The sequence below is a fragment of the Varroa destructor genome, unplaced genomic scaffold (assembly GCF_002443255.2).
Source record: "Varroa destructor unplaced genomic scaffold, Vdes_3.0 BEIS01000007.1, whole genome shotgun sequence".
In the NCBI taxonomy this organism is placed as follows: domain Eukaryota; kingdom Metazoa; phylum Arthropoda; class Arachnida; order Mesostigmata; family Varroidae; genus Varroa; species Varroa destructor.
The window spans coordinates 3987291-4010074 of NW_019211460.1; the positions used below are offsets into that span (position 1 = coordinate 3987291).

General features: G+C 42.1%; 1 protein-coding gene across 5 annotated transcripts in view; it reads right to left on the reverse strand.

The window, feature by feature from the left end:
• The window catches only part of REPTOR (repressed by TOR), a 97645-nt gene that overhangs the window by 38980 nt on the left and 35881 nt on the right, over positions 1-22784 (reverse strand). The window contains exon 2 of one of the 5 annotated variants that reach the window (XM_022815635.2): positions 14721-15093. The exons of 3 other annotated variants lie outside the window; for them this stretch is intronic. In XM_022815635.2, coding sequence (XP_022671370.1) covers positions 14721-15067 — 347 coding nt within the window. In that variant the 5' untranslated portion in view covers positions 15068-15093. Of the gene's footprint in view, positions 1-11544; positions 11600-14720; positions 15094-22784 lie in introns of those variants that run through there. One more of the 5 variants, XM_086975192.1, reaches the window with a different exon arrangement.

Genomic DNA, 22784 nt, shown 5'->3' on the forward strand with positions numbered 1-22784 from the left:
GATAAAAAAAACGGCTCGACGAAGCAGAGAATTATGACATGGTAGCCTAATAAATACAACTCTTTCCACATAAATAAATGCTTAAAAGAAAGGATTTAGTTTTTTTTGCTAGCTTTGCTCACTCTACGAGTCAACAACTTCCTTCACCTTCATCAACACCTTCAGATTGTTTGGTTCAATAAAAAGTTAATTTCACGGTCTGGCACCTTTTTTCCAGCTAAGAAACAAATAGGTCATAATTTAGGCTAGGCATTGGAAAGGCATCGACATCGATTGCTGGAACCTTTTTTGGGATCTTTTTGCAGGCTACAAAAAGTGCTACAAATACTATCGTTAAGCTACATTGCATATACGTATACGATCATGTGGGCCGATCGTCAGTCACTATTCTTGCTTGCTTTTCGGGCCTCCACGGATTTCTCACCCGATGTTTATTAACCCCAGGGCAGTGTTTTAGCTGGCGTCGTCGTAAACTAGCACGAAAGCAGCCGGATTTCCTTTTTTTCCTTTAATCATCTCTTTAAAATATCTCTTTGGCTGCATCATCGTCGTCTAGCCAGCTAGTACAGCTTACACCGAAAGACGGAGCTAGGAACGCTAACTCCTAGTGCATCCTTCTTCTAATACCCACCCACTAGCCCTTCCCCATTCTCATTCTCAATCTGCCTCAAGGAGGTGTTTCGTTTCGAGCGCATAAAATGCCCCTCTTACTCTGCGGAGACCCCTACACCCCGTCTCCTCAAAAAAGGCTGCCAAGCCGAGGACACTTTCCTAGCAATGGGTTAAGGCTAAACGACAAAGGCAGTCTTCCTTCCCACATCCCAGAGTCGACAGGCATTGACCACTCGGCCCGATTTTGCTACTCCATACCTTCGTGCCCTGTCTCTATCTTTCTCCATCTCTTCCATTTCATCCCCTATAGTGCCGCGTCCCTGTATGTGTGTGTATGTGTAGTAAAAGCGGGCTTCTAAACTCATCTTATAGCCATCAGCATTTCCATATCCGCTATGTGCAGGAAAGAGTAGCAGCAGCAGCGGTGGCAACCATCGCTGATAGCTGGCTAGAGAGTCCAACAGCGAAACAGCGCTTTCCCTCTGTATCTGCCCACCCTTCGGTCTCCAGTGGCCTCCGGTTTGAATCGGCCAAGATGACGACGACGACGATGCAATGTCCACCGCTGCTTCACTCTGCCGTTACCCCCCTCTTGGCGCTAGCCTCGTTAATCTTGTGCAGTGTCCACCAGCATTGCCTTCTTTAAGCTTTAACTGCTCTAAGCCCACAACTCTTCCTTGACTCTCGTTTGCCTGCCCTCTCCCCTTTAGAAGCAGCCTTTGGTTATCCATCGTTGCTTACTGGCCACGTAGTCATTGCGCATGTGTCACGTCACATGGACAGCGACGTCAGAATCATGCCTTCCGAAGAAAACACAAAAGATCTCAGTCTTTGAACAGGCCGACCGTTATATTAGTTTCTTCGTCTTCTTCACGAGCCTATACATCAACTTAAGGCTGTTTCTATTATTTTTGTGTGATTCACAGTTTTTCTTCCATGATTTGTTATCGCAATAATTTCTATGTATCACAGCTACTGCTTGTATCGCTCATGGACGGTAGCTCTGTATTCTTTTCTCTTCTGCAACGTTCTGTCACGTGATTTGTCCCAAGATGTGAATGTCATTCTCTTTATAGAGGTTCCATACATGAATTGGCTCTATTCCTCATTTTGCAGTGCATTTCTGTCCGCGTTCGCATCGTCATCTTTCCGATAGAACAAAGTGAGTGTTCTCCCTTTCGCTTTTATCGAGCCTCGGTGTTGCCATTGTTTTTGTACCCCCTCGCCCGTTACCTCTCCACCCAGAGTCTCTTGCCCAAACTATCAACCCCCGGAGCGGTCTTTTCCAGCATTCCTTTTTTCCCTACCCGAAACGCCCTAATCACCCACTCACGCGCCCCCGTCGTTGCCCTGCTGCTGTGAGCGACCATCGAAGCCATCCGCCATCTACTATCGTTCCCCTAGTATCTTTCCTGCTGGCTTCTCTTGTTCGTTGCGTTCAGGATGCAAGAGTCCTGAAGCCGAATCTCGAGGATTGCACAATGCCGCAGCAGTCGAGCGGGACTGGCTTACGGGGTACACATATATACCGAATACTAAGACTATATGTGAGCATGGTCCTTGGCCCGAACTAACTGACTGCTCGTGCTATCAGAGATGACTGCCCTCAGGGGGTTGAGCAGCAAAGGCAGGCGGCGCAACCAGTCACCTTCTAGCGTCAAATGCTGCTGCCCAGCCTAAAGCGCTGCTGCCTCGACCAGCCGAGCGACCCGTTTTTCTCTCGTTCTTTCTCTCGACCGACCGACCGACCGACCGACCGAAGTGGCAAGACCGGGGGGACGAGGGTACGAATGAGCAAAAGCTGGGATAAGCGCAGCATTGCGATTCAAAGTCTGCAAGCTGTTCCTGAGAGACACATGCAAACAGACGAAAGAACGATAGTGAAAGACGGCAGTCGAGGGAGTTCGGGTGGCGCAGCTACTGCCCTCCTTCCAGTAGGAAAACCGGGCCGGGAAGAGGGGTTGCAATGAGCCCCGCGAAGGAAGGCAAGAAGAGCTTGGAAGCACCACGTGAGAAGAAGTCTTAATTCCCAACAACGAAACAGCGGCGGTCGTCTAGCCTCGTTCTTGCTTGCAAAATGCAGCAGAAGCAATGCTTTCTCCCAAACTACGGATCATGCTATGCGCACTGTTCTAGCATACCGAAGGAAAAATTCACTTGTCTCTGGCTGTCAGGGTTAACCTCACGGTTCTCCACCGGCAGTCCACACATCTTCACTACAGTCAGACGATCAACCAAGTGAGCTCTACGCATCTCTAAACACGGTAGCAAAATTACGGGTTTTGGCTATTATGAAAACAAATAGATATATTAAATGCCTAACCGTACTGACAAGAACATTTTTTCTAGGCCTAGTCTCTAGCCACCTTTCAGTAGTGTATCATTCTCCACCCGCGCTTCAGATTATAGTCATTGACTTAACATACGGAACCACATGGAGAGCTCACACATTGTCGAGTTTGACTGAGCCCGACCCAAATATTTGCGCGAGATTTTTCTATGTAGAAGCTGGCTCGTTCTGCTTCCAGTCGACAGCATATACAATAGAGAAGCTGCAGTGAAAGGGAAGCACTTATTAGGACTAGTATTCGATCCCCCTACCCCCACCCTCTGATTGCGGCCACTGCTGGAACCAACGCCGTCACGTCCGGATCCTGGGCCCACATTTAGAGCACTGTATTCTTGAACTATGAGATCATCATAATCTGTTGTCCGGCTCTCCGATATAGTGCCACACGTTTTTAAGAAAATTTCACCCGGGTGAATTTCCATACCATGCCAGAACTTCAACATCATTAGCGGTAAACAGCTCACAGACATATGACATAATAATTTGTCATGTATGAACAAATAATTTCCCTTTGACAACTATTACATCGTACCTGAGACTGTTTTTTGGTCCGAATTACCTCACTCTATTGTTGTTTTTCTATACTCTCGTTGCCGAAATCTGGGGCTTCTGTCATCATCATCACAGTCCACATTATTATTTTGCTTGTATGTTTTTTTGCTAAATCATATAGGACTCGTAAGATAATTCGCCGGGTCGCCTGAACGTTGCTACCTAAAGTCTCAAGATGCGATTTATTGGAAAACAGACCCTTCATCGCTTTTCAACTGGCTAACTTTAGAACTGTTCAGCCTGCTTAAAACGCGGACAAAATCGTGGAAAATTAAGCGGAGGTTTTTTCTGGTTCACCACAGCTAAAACCATCCATTTCGACACGGGGTCGAGAAGTTCTTATGGGAACAGTTACTCCGCGCTTCTGCGCCCTCTAACGCAGTTAAAGGCCGTTACAAATCAGTACACAAAAAAAAGTGTGGAACGATCCTCTCCCCTTGCTGTGTTGTGTACCAGTGCCTGGATTTCTGTTTTTCATGGCCTTCACCTTCTGGATGCCATTATCAACTGTACATTCTGATACTTTGACCTGCTTAGCAATTCCTCTTCGCAATCGCTTTTCTGTATGAGTCTGGCCATTAAAGTTTGCTACTCTTCTGTGAAATCTTCTCATAATTCGTTAACGTACGAAAGGTACGAAAACCATATAAACTCACCTCAAAATAACAAGTAGACGCAAGAACACATGCAGATATTTAGTTCGGATGCGGAGATATCATCAATCAAATCCGACAATGTGTGAAGTATTCTAACTGGCTATATTGTGGTCTATCTCTTTGATGTGCTAATGTATGAACGACATAGAGGCTGCCATACAACTCAGCCGCTAGCATTTCTGAGGTTTGTTCGACTGTCGTCTGCGATTGTGTTTGATAGGTAATTTGACCATTTTCAAGTATCCCTTAACATTTCTCTGCCCTTATCAGTTGTTAGAATTTTTCGAACTACTTCTACTACAAAACTACTACTGGTACCTTATTATTTGTTCTTACCAGAGGCTGCAAATCGACACTATCCTACTGTTTTATTTCCACAATTTGTGTACATGTTACATGTGTATCATCTCCCAGTTACTAAGACGTCACGTAATGAAGTAACTTGTTGCTAATATTATGCTCATTCTAGCGCTGTTTCCGGATGTTCCATTATGTACGTGTATGCACTATTTACTCGCATTCTTTGAGTAGCAATCTTTTTACTTGGCTTGTATGTCTGCTTTTATGTTAGCGGTTCTTCCGCCGCGTGTTAGTCGATTATCAACCAAGTTTTGCTCGCTGGCACTTATGGGCGTCGGCTCACCCGTGTTTAGGCTTGCACACTATTCTTCGCAAATCACGCTTGACGCACCGCGTATCTTTCTGGACTGGATCAAGGTTAAGCGTCTACGACTAAACCTGCTAGCAGGTTGCTTAACGCTCCCCTTGCGGGCGATAGATTGTGTTTCGTTATGCGAGCTGCTGGCGACTTTGTGACCTAGAAGTTTGAGTGGATCGCCGCGACGTTATTTTTGAAGCAGAGCGGCAGTGCACAATTGTTCGCAAGTTCGTGTTTGCGTGCAGTCCTTGAAGTAGCCGATTGTTGAGCCTTTTTAGTTTTGAGCAGACATGTTATCTGCTCGCCCGAATCTCCCTCGGTTTGGCTGGTCCGACAAAACTGGCCCCCTTTTAGTGTTCTGTCGTATTTCGCTTCACCGAAATCAAGCCTCCAGGACTGTTAACATTTGAAGCACTTGAAGTGAGGATCACTATAAATTTTCTATTGCCAATTCTGCCCTTCATTCGGTTTGTGATCTCAGCTCTTTAGCACAATGTTCTAATAGCTGCTTAGGTGAGAGTCTGTAGCTTGCGTTCGCATACATCAGCCAGATCGGGTGAGTATTGTGCTTCTGTCGCCCGCTTCGCCTTTTCTTGCCGCCTTGACAGTGAGGTGTACGAAGCTTGCCTTCAGTGATTGGTAGCACCTCAGCGGCAATGTGGCTGCTAAGAAACAATATGTCTGATTTGTTGCCTGCCACTCCACTAATCCTGTGTTGATATCTTATTTGTTTGAATCTGTTATTTTGACTCTATTCTTGGCTATCTTGACAACACTGTCCATTCGACTGTCGGCAATGTGTCGTGTTGATTACGTGCTTAACCTGTCAAGCACTACAGAACCATGAACATGTACTAGGGGTTCGTATTTGTGCGTATCTTGCTAGGTGACTGTATTTACGGGTGTGGCTGGTAGTCGCGTCCATAATTCGAGCTGTTTCCCCCCAACCCGTCTAATTCTAATGAGCCAATGCAACCGTTTACTAGTGCCAAGTAGGCTTTCGAAATAGAAACACCTTGATGAGCTACAGGCCAAAGTCACTGAACAACCACCTTGTTTGTGAGTGGCTTCAAACATTTTTTTAACGAACTCTATATCATTTCATTCAATTAGCCAAATCATTCCTAAGTTTAGGCAAATACATCGTATTTTGATGCGACGGCACGTAGTATCGTAAACTTGATATGGGTTCTGTGCTCGGTGCACGAATTTGTTTGGGAAATTGCACAGAATTATCACAGTTCATCAGCTCATTGTCTACTTTAAGTTTATCTTCTAAGCTTTGATCCAGAAGACTCTCAATATGGCCTCTATGGCAATATCCTTCTTTTTGGTGGACCAATCTCTTTGAACGATATTGATTGAGCGCTTCATTGTGTTACAGTATGACGTCTTTGCCCGGTGACTAAGCATGAATCTGGCCTTTTTCGTAAGTTGGCGACTTCTAGAGCATGAATACCAAACTTTGCAGACATGGCTTCTACTGGTTCGTAATCTGTGTGTATTGTCACTCCCTTCATGGCGTTCATGAACTGTCAGCTCATCCAGTTTGCTCTATTACTGTATAATTTTTCTTGAAGTGCGGTTAATGAAGGCAAAGTGTATACTGCTGGCATACCGTTCCGTATCGATACACCTCTCAGCTTAAAGTCACTGGTTTCTGTTGGAATAATCTAGTTCTCGTTAGTAGGCTTTTTAATTGTGTGGAAGTAACTTGTTGCTGCCAAGCAAATGGACACTGACGTTACGTGTTAGCCTGCGCGACGATTTAGGCTAAGTTAGGAATGAACCCTAAATAACCCATCACTCCGTCCATATCTCTTGGCGGCGGCACCTCTGATACGGCTTTCACCTTCTAGGGATCTGCCTTCAGTGCCTATTTGCTAATAGTATGATCCATGAATTAAAGTTCTAACATTGCTAGACGAAGGATTTGGTGAATCGAGTCTAAACGCTCCGATAATGGCTCTTGATGGCCTGCCTTCGATGGTATCTCCTTCCGCCTATGCGATCGCATCGTCCTCAAGGACAGCTTCGTTTTCTAAGCCCATCATTGACTTGACGGCTCTGACATTTGTTTAGGGTTAGGGCTATTGCTTAGGGAAGTCCACAATATTGATATCGTCATATATGTGTTTAGAAAGTTGAACATTCACGTTTCTTTGGACTTCGATAGAGTTCATCCTTGGCGTCTAATGATGAGACCATATGTGCTGTTCTGAGACGACGCAAGGTTTGACTAGGCGTGAACGTCAGGTATCTAGGTTTTCTAATGACCCTGTCGAGTGGATGCGGGTTTAGCACAACTGATGTCGTACGCGCGGCTCGATGAACGGTCCGAGGTTGAACAGCATGGTGTACCTTCTGAATAGTTCCTTAGCGCTCCAAATTATTGACGCGATTCATTATGGCATTCGTGAATGCTATAGGCGTTAGACACGTCTCGCTTCGTCCGTAACATGGATACTTACTGAGTACTATAGCTCGCTGAGGTTTTCCTAGTCCTTGTACCTGAGCTTGCAGATAATAGTGTCTCTAGGTCCTTATCGATGATATAAAGTTTCACAATCTCCTTTACCTCAATAGTTTTGAACCTTAATCGTTATTTTACCCCACAGTTTTTGCTCAGGCACATTTTCAGCACGACCGTATTCTTGTATGCGTAGACCTTTTATGCAGTCCAACCTCATGCCTGCAAAGCCATGAGGTTGCACATGACTCCTCTGTCTAGAGGATTTCGCAGCTTTCTTCGTTGGTCTTTGACCTGAAGGTTGATACATAGGTTCCGTTTAAGGCCTTTCCCCTCGTCGTTTGGAAGAGACTGTTCTAGCCAATCTTTTTTCTAGATTTCGATAGCCTTCATAGATGCGCAAGGTTTTATTCCGGTGGAGTGTGCTCTGTCCCCGCTTGTCACGGTTATGCCGCGTCTATATAGGAACGGTCTATTTGCACCTCCTAAAGTGCGCTAACTGCAGACGAAGTACGAGTTGTATATGTCATTTAATAGGATGGTAGGATCGGTTCATGTTCTAATTGATCTTTGCCGTTAAGCCTTGATCGAGCAAGTCTCATACCTTTCTGTGACTAATTTTTGTTTGATTTACTAAACTGTGATCCTACACTGCTTTTTGTCATTTGCCGAACCCTCGATGAATACTCTAAAGTTTGTTTCTGACTCTCATCTGACTGCGCGATGTGAGTGTATGAACGGCACGGATGATTCATTCCGTCGTTTTTTGTTGTGTCCCTATATATACATATACAATTGGAAGGCAAAATAAAATAGCATAAGATGTAGGAACTAGGATGTATAGATATGTGCCTTTTGCCTTTTTGTCGAACAGCTTAACGTTAGCCGATCAAACCAAGTGTGTAGCTAAGGAGTTGGCTCCCGCTTGTATAACCCCTTTGAAGCGGCGGGGTCTCAGATGAGCTGGCCAATGGGGCGAACAATTGCTGTTTCGTCGGTAGTGTGTTGGATCAGAGTCGCTAAAGGCGATCGCCTCTGAGATAGCAAGGGGTCACCACTCAGATACAAAACCAGCTGTGCTACCGTTACTATCCGCCGGGATGCAATAGCAGCAATGAGCGGCTCGATAGAGAAAGGTAATACGGCCAGGAAAGATTGAATGGAGTTGGAAGCGTTTTGTCGATTAGGAGAGTGGTTCGGTTCATTCAGGTAGTTTGGTTGAATCGAAGGCTTCTCCACGACAGGTTGATCGCGCGGAACTGATCACCCAGAAGGACTCTACATTGTCATACAGCATAGAGATTACCGCACCCTTTTTAATTCGTCCAGGTTGATCCACCTACTATGTTCTGTCAACGAGGCATTATAAAGAGCGAACGAACGGACAATTATAACTTACGCTCTATTTTTATCAATCGACAAGGGAAAAATAAATAGCTTGAGGCTTGATTAGCATAGCATCAGGTAATATGCGACTACCGAATCGGCGATGAGAGCGGCTGCAGTCCTCAAATTGCTAATACATATAACAATTATTTTTCATCGCATCAAACAAAACTGGATAATAAATTATTTTCATAAACGCAGTGATGATAAAAAAAAAAACGAGATACACGAAGGCCTTAAATACAGACGAGGAAGTTCAATTTCTGTTCATATACCTCATATCAACCATACCTAAAACTCTTTTAAAAAAATAGCATAACTACAAAAAACTTTTCCACAGAAAAACGTAAGTTTAATCGCAGAGATCGAGCTAGATTTTCATACCTATAGAAGCCTACAAGGTGTTGTCGGCGAATTTTTTTAAAGGTGGGAGGTACTACGCCGTTGTGAGACATGGGGACAATATCATAAAACACAGTTTAAAATGTATGCGACTTGCTCTCTATTAAAAGCATACGAAAATAATACAAAAGTGCTAAATTCAGTCGAAGGCCATGGAATAACGCTATAACGGCTTAAGGTATTAGTAAAGAAATTAGTGGACGGACAATGCCTTTTTTCCTAGCTAAGGTTTCAAATAATTGGAAATAGAGCAGTTTGATTTTTAGTATTAAAAGTTACGTTCAAAGTTCTTCTATAACTATATGACGGTGTAAGTTTGATTGATTAAGCTGTAGAGAAGGCTATGCGTATTACATCTAGTTGAATTTATGCACGAATTCATTGGGAGTACACGTCTAAAGTGTGAAGTTCTGACATTTTACCATTCCATACAATACAAACTTTACAAAGTCTTGGGTACGATCATGTTTATTTAGCCATTACACTCGAACGAAAAAAAAATAATAATACTCGCTTCTTCGAAGAAGAATAATAATAATTGTGTTAATTTGTCGGTTTCGCACGAACCCTTGGCCTTCGAAGGTAAATAGGTCGACGCCGGCGAACAGTGAGCCGTCTTGTTGGCTCTCATAAAGGTCAGGGCGAGCTTCGAGAGCTTTTGTCGCTTTTTTAGTACAGAGCCATCGGCTCCTCCATACGTTTCGTATAATTTCTTATGTGATCACTATAATTACTATAGTCGTATCTCTGCCGATATTTCAAGCTGGATAGCCACAATAAGTTCTAAACACGCTACGTAAATAGTGTCGCTGAATGAAGACCAAGTCAGCGTTTTTCTTACGTTATACGATAATTACAAAATTCATATTACTATAAAAGCTTAGCTGAGCTTTCTAGTTTGGGTCAATATTCTATTCGTGAGTGAAGGTCTAATCATTCGTAGCGGTTACCCACTATTCCCGCTGTAAGCGTAACCCGGTGGGTCGAACTGTTGACCATGTTAGACGTTATAGTTAGGCTCAAATTAGTGATAATTGTGCTTTTTTGCTTATTCCCTTGGTGATCTACTTTTTCCTAATAGGAGTATTAATTGTCATTTACGGTGATAGGTGATCCACGCACTCTCCATTACCAGCTGCGGAAGCAGCTAGAAATTCAGCATATATCACAAATTCTATGCCTAAATTGTGATCAAATCGTTTAGACTACCAAGCTGCTCATCTCAACATCTGCCAGTAAACGAATTTTTTACAAGATACGTAACTTGCTCTTCTGTCCGCCTGTATTTTCTAAAGCGGCAAAGCGAAAAACCATCCGCTGAAGATAAAAGTAAGTTCAATTAGTCACTCACTCAGTACCTAATATCGCATTGTAGGAGCTATGCCCGCAATAAAAGTTCAGCTGAAGGACGAAGCAGACCGAAGTGGGAGGGCGTGGGTGAAGGATTTAAACTAAATGGATGCGCGAGACGAGGACATGATGCCTGGCGTAGTGGCTAGCGCCCTTTATAGTGGGTCAACAACTGTCCGGTCCCAAAATAAAAAACAATACCCATTCTCTTGCACTGCCCGCTACACCGAAACACCCGTAAACATGGAATGCTCAAAACCGTGCCCTAATATCTATCCCTTATAGGATGGTTTATCTTCTTATACGCCTTGGCGTGCCGATGCTCGAAGGATAAACTCTAGCTTCATTATCTATATTTGGATATTCTGCACCATGTAAGTGTGCCACGTTCACACATAGTTGATGTTATTTGAAATTCACTAATTTGTCGTCATTAGAGTAACAATTGTGTGTGTGTCACTACAATAGGTAGACTTCTAAGCTGCGTGGGTAGATGGTAGATGTATATAAGGGATCAAAGTGCCGATGCGGGATGCTCAGAAGGGTAAATTTGGATAACGGGATGCCCGTAACATTGCAGAACCTGTATCTGTCAGGCGCAGATGTTGGGTATTTGTACCCATAGAATAATCTACATAACTTTAATAAAGGTCCTCCTAAAACAAATTGAAACGTATAGCATATTCTCATACTGACTTTAGTTTAAACGACTTTTATCCATTGATCGAAATATTTCACACTACATCACAAGCCTTAGAAACCCATCTTCAACTTAATTCTCCGTTGACTCTATAAGGCATTTTGTGTCTATTTTCCGACCTGGGTGAGTCAAATATCTATCTTAGTAACTAACGGCCGTTTTTTTTTTGTTGCCAAATACAATTTAAGCAAAAACATATGCGTTTATTTTGATTAGCTAGGTTGGCATGCCGGAAAATATTGTAACAACTAGCCAAAATAATTTCACAATTGAACATGCAAGATCGCCTATCGTCTTTTTCTTTGGAAGAAGGTTTACTTAAGTCATCGTCAAAGCAGTTAATCAGCTTTGCCTACAACCTAAACAACGGGGTGTGCATGAGTTTCGATAAGAGAAAAATCAACTTACCAGCAATTAGCTGTGGCTAGCAGTACGCGGTAGGTACTACCACGGCGTACCATGGCTAAAGGACGATATTAAACCAAGTTTTGGTTACTACAGAGGATAAGAAAGGGCTGACTGAGAGAATGGATGTAGACCCATCGTAGGCTTCGGAAGCCGCGCACCAATAAGACCTATCAACGTAGTGATGCCTCAGTGGCCTATGCCATTAAACATTTTATCATTGCCAGAATGCCACTAGCCAGCTAAAACATATTAATGACACTCAACGTGGCGCGGTTACGTGGAAGAACGTGAACACGAGTATGGGTATAGCCGTAAGCGGCAGCGCGTTTGCAGTGTAAACAATCTCTCTCACCGTTCGAATGTTATCATCAATCGACGAAAGCTTCTTTAGCCATTTGCCCCATCACTTCTCCCCGCCTGTCCGCTCCGTTCCTTTGAGCTGTGCCCCCTTCCACCCTCTGCACCGCTTTGGTCAACTTGTGCTCAGTCTTACTGTCTATCGACATCATCACACGAGTCAGCAAGGTGACAGGGTGAACGGGTCGGCGCAGCTCAACATGCCGCCATCGCTTGCGTCTCCTGCTACGAGCTCTTGAAAGCGAAGTCTCGTTTCATTTCCTTAACCACAGCGTAGCGTCATCTTAGCGGCTTCCTCTCCTAATAAACTATGACATGGCACCCTTTTTCATACAGCTATACGGAAAACACCCAAGCAGCACGCAAACAAAGATGTGCGTCGTCGAGTTTACGTCATCACTTAGACTTTGCTAACAGCTTTTGATGTCTCGACGAAACGATCATGGTCCTTTATCGTGATACGATCCCAATACTATGCTCACAGACGTAAATACATGCGTAATTAATCTAACACAAAATGCGTTTCATCAAATTTCCAATTAAGCAGCGTAGGCTACTTATTACCTTATCTTATATACAGAGAATTGTTTGTTAATGTGACGGACGATATGGCACCTTTAGCATAAATATCAGCAGCACATTGACAAAATGCACTGTGGGGGTCTTCCAACATGTGGACATGCTTTATTCGGTGCTCATTAAACCCCTTCAGCTGTAATGCAGCTCGGATTCCTTCATAAATCCCCCTCCTGCGCGAGCCTTTTTGTCCTTAGCAGATTGCGAGGGCGGAGATCTGCTACGTGATTGCATGAGATGTAGCGATAGTCTGGGGGTGGTGGGCTCGAGAGCAAGGAGTGTTTTGAATAATACTGGCTACATTGTACCGAGCATTTGAGACTACTTTTGGTTAGACGCCGGCCACGCTGACGGTACGTGCTGACGGCTTGCGCATAGACTCTTGCACGCCACTCAGGAACTACGTCGACCACCTTTTATAAAGCAATTGGTAAATATATAAAAGGGAGCGATCATCTTCATGACGATTTTTGCAGTCTTTTTTCAGTTTCAATGAAAATTTCAAAACGAATTCTTCTTTTTAATGAATCCGTGAAATACCCTCAATTATGTCCGATCCAACCTTATAGTTTATGAACTAAATTCAAAATATGCAAGTTGGAAAGAAAAAAAGCATAACGCAAACCTAGGGCAAGAATGAAGAACAAAATTATAGCTTGCTAGGGCCTACACCTTTTGCAGACATTTTTTAGATTAGGTCAGCTATTATGGGCTTCTTAAACACGCAGATTTCTTGATGATTACGCTAACATAAACGGCACCTTTTCAAATAAGGCCAGGAAGAAGCCTAACTAAAAGGGCAAGGCTCGATTTGGTTATTCAGGACTGCTTCTTATATAGATATAGACTATACTTACTTTTCAGTAAGGCTCGGAATATCATTATCAAAAAAAAAAAATTAACCTCATCGTTTTAGCGGAAACTATCCAATCCATTTAGTTTAGACTGATCAATTCTGACGCAATCTGTGAGCTGTTCCCATGGTCATACGGTGCCCCATGAATGGTAATAGTGACGCGGCCAGCGATTACTATTATTTTAGTTCAATATAAAATAGGTAACAGCCTTATTTCATAGCAGGAATAGATTAAACCGTGTATTAATTAGTTTCTCTAAGAAAATGTTTTGCGTAACGATCTTTTGCCCCAATTGCACAATACTTTCTTACGAAAATCACTGAAATTATTAATATTGATATGCGCGTTCGGCAGTTTGTTGGTAGTCATCAGACACAAGAATCGCGAAAAAAAAAAAAAATGTTTTTTTCTATTGTTACAATAATTGCCGTTACTGATGTTGCCGTCAGCGCAAAAGATAAATAAATTCGTTTGACGTTTAATGATAAAATGGTTTTCTGGCGTGTATATATATATACATATATAGATATTATCAGTTATCGAGTCAATTTAAGATAGCTGACAATGAAAGATTACCGATAGTTTATCTTATGTAGATGAACTAAAATGCGAAAAAAGAAAAAAAATAGAACTGCGCTTTAAGTTACGTTATCATTAATAATCTTTTCATTCAGCCAAGTTCGATTTTATATGATGCTCGGATTTTCGAGGTTTGCAGAAGAATTCTAAGTATAGTCAAATTACCGTTCAGCTGATTTTGATTCTAGTGAATCTTATTAGTCTCCCTGTAGTCTTCAAGATATCATGCCATGATCCCCATGGGGCGGGGTGGAACCGCGAGTGCTGCCTGAGAGGTTTCATCGTTAAAAAGAGAACTAACGTTCTAATCCCTCAGGAAGAAGCCAAAAAATCATATCACATTCATATCAGTATTATTAGGGGTTCAACTTATGCTGGGAAAGCCACATCCGGAAATTTCTGCTAAATTACATAGGCATATAAATCAAGTGTCATTAAATATACAGCTAAGCAAAAAAATATAGTATTCCGTAACCTATATGTATATATATCGTGCTCAGATGTTAGTAGCATTGTATGTTGTTATGTAGTAGACTAAAGTATGTAAAAGATAATATTATAGGACCTGGTAGAATCGAATGCCTCAAACCCATTTCGAGGACCCATATTCATCTAGAAATCACTATACAAAAGCGTTCGTATGAACTGAAAAAAAAAATTATTATATTTCTAAAATGGGCATATTAGGTGCTTACAAAAAAAGTTTTCTATGCAGCTATATATATATATATATGTCTACGTGCACTTTTACGGCATATCTTCTTGTCTTGTAGTCTTATAGATATATCCAAAAACGCATATACTTACAGACATACGGGAAATACAGAAGATAACGAAATAGAATTGGAAGTTAGAAAATTCTGAGCGTCCGCCTGATGCTGAGTACCATCAGAGTCGAAGTTATTGTTCTTCTCACGAATTCGTTCGAAATAATTCACTTTAACATGGCTAGATCCACTGCTAGATCTTTGCCTAAAAAGGGTCTCCATTGACGGAGAAACTAGTGGACGACTATCAATCCTGCCTTCCTCGTCTTTTCTCTCAACAGACTCATCACGTTTGTTGCTGGTCTTGTGGCTGCTGCACGACGATAACATACTGTGCGCAAACGCCGACCCCGTACGTTCATTTCTCGTCCTCCAATAGAATTCCATCTGTCCGTCACTTTCCAGGCCTGCCGCTGGCATCACACGTTTAATGAAACGGTATTAAAGATCCTTCTATGCACGATTTAAAACTACATACAAACCCATACGTTTGCGTTTTTGACTCCTGTTTCTGCATAACTTTCACACGAACGTATGTTAAAACTAGCACGAATTTACAAAATGTTCTCTGCTATGAACACAATTATCTTGAGACATTTCACTTCATACAAGTGCCTTTTTTGGATGCCCCTCCGTCTTCTATAACCTACTGTCTTCCAATGCTTCTGTGATACCCACTTTAGCTAGGCAAAGTAAGGCACTTTAATCGAACAGCTACACTCTATCGACGCAGTACTTGTACAGCCTTAAACTAGAAATCACGATCGCAGGACCAAGCATTAGAAATTAATAACTGTTATAATCCTGTTCTTTATTAAAATGTAAATTTAGTAAAGGAAGCACTGTTAGAGCAGTCCGGTGATCCGATGACACAATCTTCATTCATCTTCACATACATAGTGCGAGAAAAATAGCTCTAAGAAGAGCTAGGTGGATACGCATCTCTGCGATACCGTTCGGACCTTTACGAAGACACAAGTCTTTATCAGATCGTTTTTTGCAAAGATATTCCACAAGGGGTACGTATTCTTAAAATAACCCAGTACACAAAAACAGTTCAGCTCGCGTAACAGCCCGTATATGGCTTTGCCAAGCAAAAACACCTCAAATGAATAGAACATCAGTTACCCGATACACTTCATTGAGCCACTCCATATACGAAGAAAACAACGTTAACAAACTTTCCTAATGTTACATTTAATCAGTGATAAGGTTAATGTATTCGAGTGAAACCAGTAACTCTTAGATTTTGTAAATGAAGGATGAAACTCATACTTCAACAGGAGTCATTTATTCACTCATTTACCGAACAGTGTTTGACTCTTGTCTCTGCCTGGCTGCCTGTGGTAAATCCTCTGCCAATGGTCAGTCTGTCTAAATTATCATACGGTACCGCAATCAGTTTATTCTGAAGGCCTCGTTGGTATGACTCCACGGAGAATGTAAACAAGCTCAAGGTTCTCTGCCGGCCTTCCTTGACCTCCCCAACCCACAGCCGCTTCCCCCGTCATTGCAGCGGTGCCACTAACATTCACTTTGTGCACTGCCCTCTTCGGCCGGGCAGCACCGCAGCCCGTTCTATTCGTCACCAACTGCCTACCCACCACCGCTATCCAATCAACTCCCTTCACTCATCGTCTGCCCTCGCCTACTTGGTCTTAGAGGGCACTACAAGTCTTTCGCTGTTCCGTGAGGCTATGGCCTTTTCCTGTCGGCTTCGAGTTCCTTCACTACCACCAGCATCACTATCGTCACCACTGTTGCCCTCTTAACCCAAAAAGCCGCTGTTATTCCTCTCCTTCTTTAGAGCACAGCCCCCCTACTAATATCTGCCCGATTTCTCTCGTAGCGCGCAATTCCCCTTTCCGCTACTTTGTGACCACTTGGGGCACACGATGTTTCCGTTTACAATGTGTGGCCCGTTTCGATGGACATCCGCGGAAACCCCGTTGGCAAGCGCACGAGCCCCCATGCTTGCCTTCCGCTTGCATCCGTATTTGAGTTCTAACATATCAAGTAGACCGCGTGTTGAGAGGGAATGTTCGTCGGGGCACTGAAGAGAGAGAAGCCAAAGCAACATGCACTATGTGAAGGACATCTGAAGAAAACAACTTCATTCCTTCTCCCACGTTCATCTCCCACCCACAAACCCCACACTATTTCGTTTCCCCTAGGCGTTCCGGTGGTCGCTGTACTACGAACGGAAAACACTGGTACTGACCTGTCGTGCTTTCCTCACCCTTTCATTACATCTTCTTTTCGCTCGTTCAAAATCCCTGTCCCTCCTTCCCTCTTGTCGTGGTCCAAGCTCGCAGCCCCAGCCCCATTCCGGATCGGCATCATCTCTGTTTGCAGGTTTACCCGTTATTGGGATACCCCTTTTCTACGCCTGGCGAAACAAAGGCGCAAGTCTCCACGTCATCGTTCCCTTGCCATCCCAGACTACCTCATTCTTTGAAGGAAAGAATCGGGGGGGGGACCGAAGAAATGAGAATGCGGAATGGCGCATATTATAAAGCTGAGCAGTAACTGGAATCACGAGATTATCGAAAATAGCAGAAGGGTTTTGAGAAGACGAGACACGTGAAATCAAAAACGTCTGCTGGTTTAGCGCTGCTCTCACTGAAGCTTCATTGATTCATTTAACAACAAGAATAGTGTTAGCTAATCTGGAGTTGCAAACTAACTACAAAATAATTAATAATAATATCGTTCATTTTCAAAACATCTAACGGATGAATGAATGAATGTCCAACAGAACGCGCGTTGTTCGTCATAAACAATCCAAAAAGCCGGTACAAGAAACCGCAAACGTCAATTCCTAGTTGGAAATTCAATGAACATAGTCAATGCAGTCTTTCTCCAATCGATTAATTACACTTCCCGATGGATCTAGTGCCTGCACCTTTTATATAAAGCGGCTACAGAAGAAACAATCCTAATAAATATAAGCCGTATTTTTGATATGCTTCCGTTGCTGGGAATATAATACGTGCCGTAGGCTGATCAAGGTCGTAAGAAAATGTAGGAATTAATGAAATAAGGTCAACTTTACGTTTGTAGGCTAAACGACCATACCCAAATAGAAGGCAGACTTCAGAAATACCAGAAACATCCCTTACACAGGTGAGCTGCTGATTGCGGCGAAATAGGTATCAAGATAATGCGAATATAGTTCAATTTTATTTTTATGTTTCTTTTTGAATTTTTAAAATCAATCGATGGTACAGCTACATCGAATAAGAACTATATGGGACCCTTCGCTTTATTGTAACGATATAACTTTAATTAATAAGAATCATGCTATTTAACTTTTAGAACTTCTAAGATGCAAACATCTTCCGCAGTTCAGGTCATTGGGTTCGATGGCATTGTGAAATGTAGTGTTATTTGGAGTATTCTTTAGTACTAAACGTTTGTCGAAAACAAGCAACTTATTTGCCGATGTACGAAAATGTTATCTTGAGAAGCAAATGGGAAGTTAATCGCGTTTTATAAACGTGTGATGACACCCACTTTAGAACGAGCAAGGTTTGGGTTGTCCGATTACCTACTGGATTCTCGCCGTCCTCAGAACGCCGCAATGCCTGTTCTACTCCAAATTTTTTTTTCTGCCACTATCGTGAAGCGTTGCGCGTCTAGATATTCTTTACGATAGGTCGCTTGTCCAAGTGCAGGTTTTGTTTCGAGTAGCTGTGCCTAGACTTCGAACTTCGACAACTCCACACCGTGCCACTACCCCACCACCTTTAACTTAGGCAAGAAGCCAATGTCTCGTATGATTCGATACCGAAGCCTACTGATGGGTATCTGCCGCGGAACATATGATGGTTAAACGATGATCTTGGTCCGACGAGAATCTAATCTGCTGATATCCGCCTCAAAACCTTCTAACTTCGTCGTAAGCACTATCAAGAGCTTTGCATCTGGCACGTAGATATCTGTCGCCACCTCCAACGTCCTAATCCATTGTCTAGGCCTCGAATAGCAACGACGTGGTGTTTTCGGGAGTAACGTAACTTCCACGCTCAATCGCGGCATATATGTGTATATTGCAGCACACATCATTCCTAGCAATAACAGACTAGAAGCATTTCATGGTTCTGAAGAAAAATGAACGACCGCATCGGCATATCGCACCGCTCCTACTAGCTGACACGAGCGTCGCCTTCTGGCTCCCGGACCATGACTATTCACTGAAAATCTTTTAAGCCATATTCATACATAATAACCATGGCAGTTACATAGGCCTCACTGTGATCAAATTGGCTTCATCCAAATTTAATGGACGACCTTAGGCGATGTTAACCCGATAGTAATTATCTGTAAATGCTAATGTTGTTTGATTATAATCATAGCCCTCTCTCCATATAAACAAGCACTTTCCTTCCAGCTCTATCGATTGCTTCTCACAGACCACCTTGTGGGCTACGACATATAAGCCTCTGGTAATGGTAATAAATATTAATATGTCTCAGAACAATGGTTTTGCTAGTAATCGTCCTAATTTTGTACCTAGGTGCATTGTACGTTATAGTCTAAATGATTCTGGCGTACACTCAGGAAATCAAGTATGATGTATATACATTTATTTTTTTGTGTTAATTAGAACTGGGAGTTAGACCAGGTCCGGAAATCTGACCAAATATGATATGTGTTAAGCAATACGCTAATCCTAGCTAATGAATTTGGTTATAATGAGTTTATGGTAGGCCAAGGGTTGGATAAAATTTCAGACAGATTCTTTTTTAATTCGCACTCAATTTGGTGAGACTTATATATAGTAAACTGTAATTATCTTTTTGTACAACGTTTAGTTGAATTGTTATTCTTTTTAAAAAAAAAGAAGAGTAGGCATATCAGGGGACACGTTTGGGAACTCCCTAAGGCGTGGACAATAGGCGGTACCTTGGGCTACTGCATCTTTGTGATACTATTGAATTGGACATAAAATTGAATAACCATCACAACAACCTAGTTCGCACATATTTACCTTTATTAAAAAAATCATAATACAAAATGCAAATAAATTATGATAAGCCAATGTAAATCAGCTGCCATTATAATGTGAGAATGTTTGCTGAATGTCTTTCGGGCTTGATTAGAAAATTAGACCGATTACGTGTGAAACCCCGTTTTCCCATAGAGGATGAAGTGAATTATTCGAGTTAAGCTTTAAACTTCACCGAGTAGAAACATTTTAAGCCTTCGCACTATCAGACATGTTAAAAAATAAACGAAGAGAAGATTCATTTTTATATCACATTCTATCATGTACTGGGTTGTTCACTAGTTAATTGCGGGCTAAAACATATATGCTTTTCGGTTAGGGTATAGGCTACCAGTCGAAATGATCGCCGCTTAAGCAACAAACCCAATTTTTAGAACTGGATATAGCACCCTGACTTTTGTAATTGCTAATCCTTTTATTTCTATATATATATATATATATATATATATATATATATTTTTTTTTTTTTTTTCTTTGAAACCACGTGAGAAACGCTTTGCTCGCATACTAACTCAATCATGTGATACACCCTAGTATTACTTACTGTTTTAACCAACACAAGGTAAACCGGTTCGTCTAACAATAATTAGTATATTCTCGTACGTCCCTCGTAATTGAAATCTAAGTATGCTTCGTACCCATGTTGATTGTGTGCAAAACACTCAGACGATAGCACACGTATGAAAAATCACGCCGGTTAAAAATTTCCTAATCCATCTAAATGTGCATGTACAAAAATGATTCCTATTGACCTACAATTAGGGAGTTCGATCGAATGCAACGGGACAGAATCTTGGAAAGAAAGTGTCGAGTGGCGCGAACGTACTGGACAAACGACAAAAATTATAAGATATCTTCGAGGGCTCGACTCGTGAAGGTAGGCATTTTTTTAGTATAATTTCTCTACGTAAGTCCATATTTCCTATATGTGTCCAATGTCTGTTTGTTCGTAAACGATGACCTTTGTCATACTGTTTCGACACTCGTAGTTTTCAGCTACAAATTAAAATGCAATATTCCCTTTATCTGATCAAATTTCGTCAGTCTTATTTTTCTGTCAAACTTCGTTAACAAATAGAAGGCTGGCCCCATAGCCAGACGATAAGAGCTGAATGTGTCAGTGTTTTATTGTCGAAACACTGTCTTTGCCAAACATCGATCAACTTTCATTTAATTAGGAAATGAATGTAAAACATTGCTTTTTGGGATCCAAGGGTGGACCAACATTCACCTCCTAAAAATATAAGCAGATACTGCCGCAAAAATTAGAGCCAAAGTACGAACTTTAAGGGACGCGTTTATAATTTTTCAGGAAAGAGCAAGGTTGAAGCTTATTTCGGACAGTCTCTTACGATCCGCTCCAACAAAAATACAAAAACAAGAGAATATTAGGAAGTTCAAGTACATATTGGGACATTCTGTGAATAACTCCAGTTGGCAGTCTGACCCCCTACACTTTGCAGCCAGCCAATTGTCACTTTTTTTTTTCTGCTCAATAATCGATTGATTCGCAATATTAAGTTCAACGCTCAAATTATCTGGCTTGTAACAAGTTTGCTTTATTCCAGATGATTATACAAACTTAAATCATTGTCAGGTTGCTAGGCAAATGCAGACGACAGTAGCCTGCGGTCGTACGGAATCACAAATGCGAAAAAAAGATTCCTTCGGTCATAACAATATTGTTCGATATGGCAGTCGATTGTTATAGCAGACATACATTCGAAACAATGTAGAAGGCATGGAAACGACGGTAAACACTCTTCTGTATTGTTTATAATTTGTGTAACGATATGACTAGAATTTGTAGTTTCTGTTTGATAAATATTCATGCTTTTCATTTGTACGGGTTCAAATAACGTTGCACGGTCGATCACCGCAAGCTCAGGCACCTCAATATGCGGCAATAAAATAATCCACTGACGCATTTACTTCACAGTTATAAAGTAGGCGTAGCAGTTGTTGTTGTTGTTGTTGTTATTATGAGCAAATATCAAACCTGGGTGTTGGTTTTTAATCAGACGGGAACTGGCAATGGTAATGCGGTTCGCATCGTCTTAGCTTCTCTGTCGCAGTAGACAACTGTTTGAATAGAAAACAATAACAAATTTTATAATTACAAGCTCTACTGGCCAAAAATATATGTTCTCTCACAGTTTCTTCAGAAATAGCCTGGCTGTAAACATCGTCCGGATGGCTGACCTCGCATAATCACGAAACCCATTTCTCTACACATCAATAATCGAGCCATACATTCACTCAACGCTATTTTCAATGTAATAAAGCAACAGACCAAAAAAAACAACTAAGCAAATGCTATACATTTATGTCGATCGATTACTCGTGTGGAAGTACGCTAAGTAACCGATTACTAGATCTAAAGTGGGAATTCGCCAGCTGATCAAAGCTGCTACATTCACACAAGCCTTCAACAATATTGCTGCAAGTATACACTGGCATAGGCGAATCCGCCCCCGCCACGGTTAATGGCAACAGTGTCGCTCAGTTGCTTATGACTGCTTGCGAAGTAAAGGGGGCAAAGCGTATTGATGCGCGCATGTCGTTGGTACCCTTCTCAGATGTAGATGTATATGACAGTATAACTGGTTGCTCGATCACAATCTAGCTTCGTAATAATAATTACAAGCCTAGAAGTTTGACGCACTACGACCATTTCCTATATACCTGCCTATTACTTTCGCAGTTAATTACCACTTCAAGCATGAAGTATCACTTCTCGGTCATGAAACGAGTCACCATGTGTCTGTCGTTGTTGTCGTATAATGAAATTCATTATCATACTGCAGAAGCAGAGACAGTCGTTCGCACCCAATTTAGCAGCCCTGTCGCTCTGCCTGTTAGGAGCACCGTGACAATATACAGATGACGTTCTTTTCTATAATCGTTCGATACTAATAGAGTACGTTTCCTGTTCATGCGCTCGAACTTTGTCGCAGTAATAGGTGAAGAGCTTTTGTTATATCTACGTGCATATACAACACGATAAATCGTCACGACTAACTTGGATCATAGTCGTTCCATTTGGCAAACTACTTCGTCTCGCTGTTTGTCTGCCATCTGACAATCTGCGCT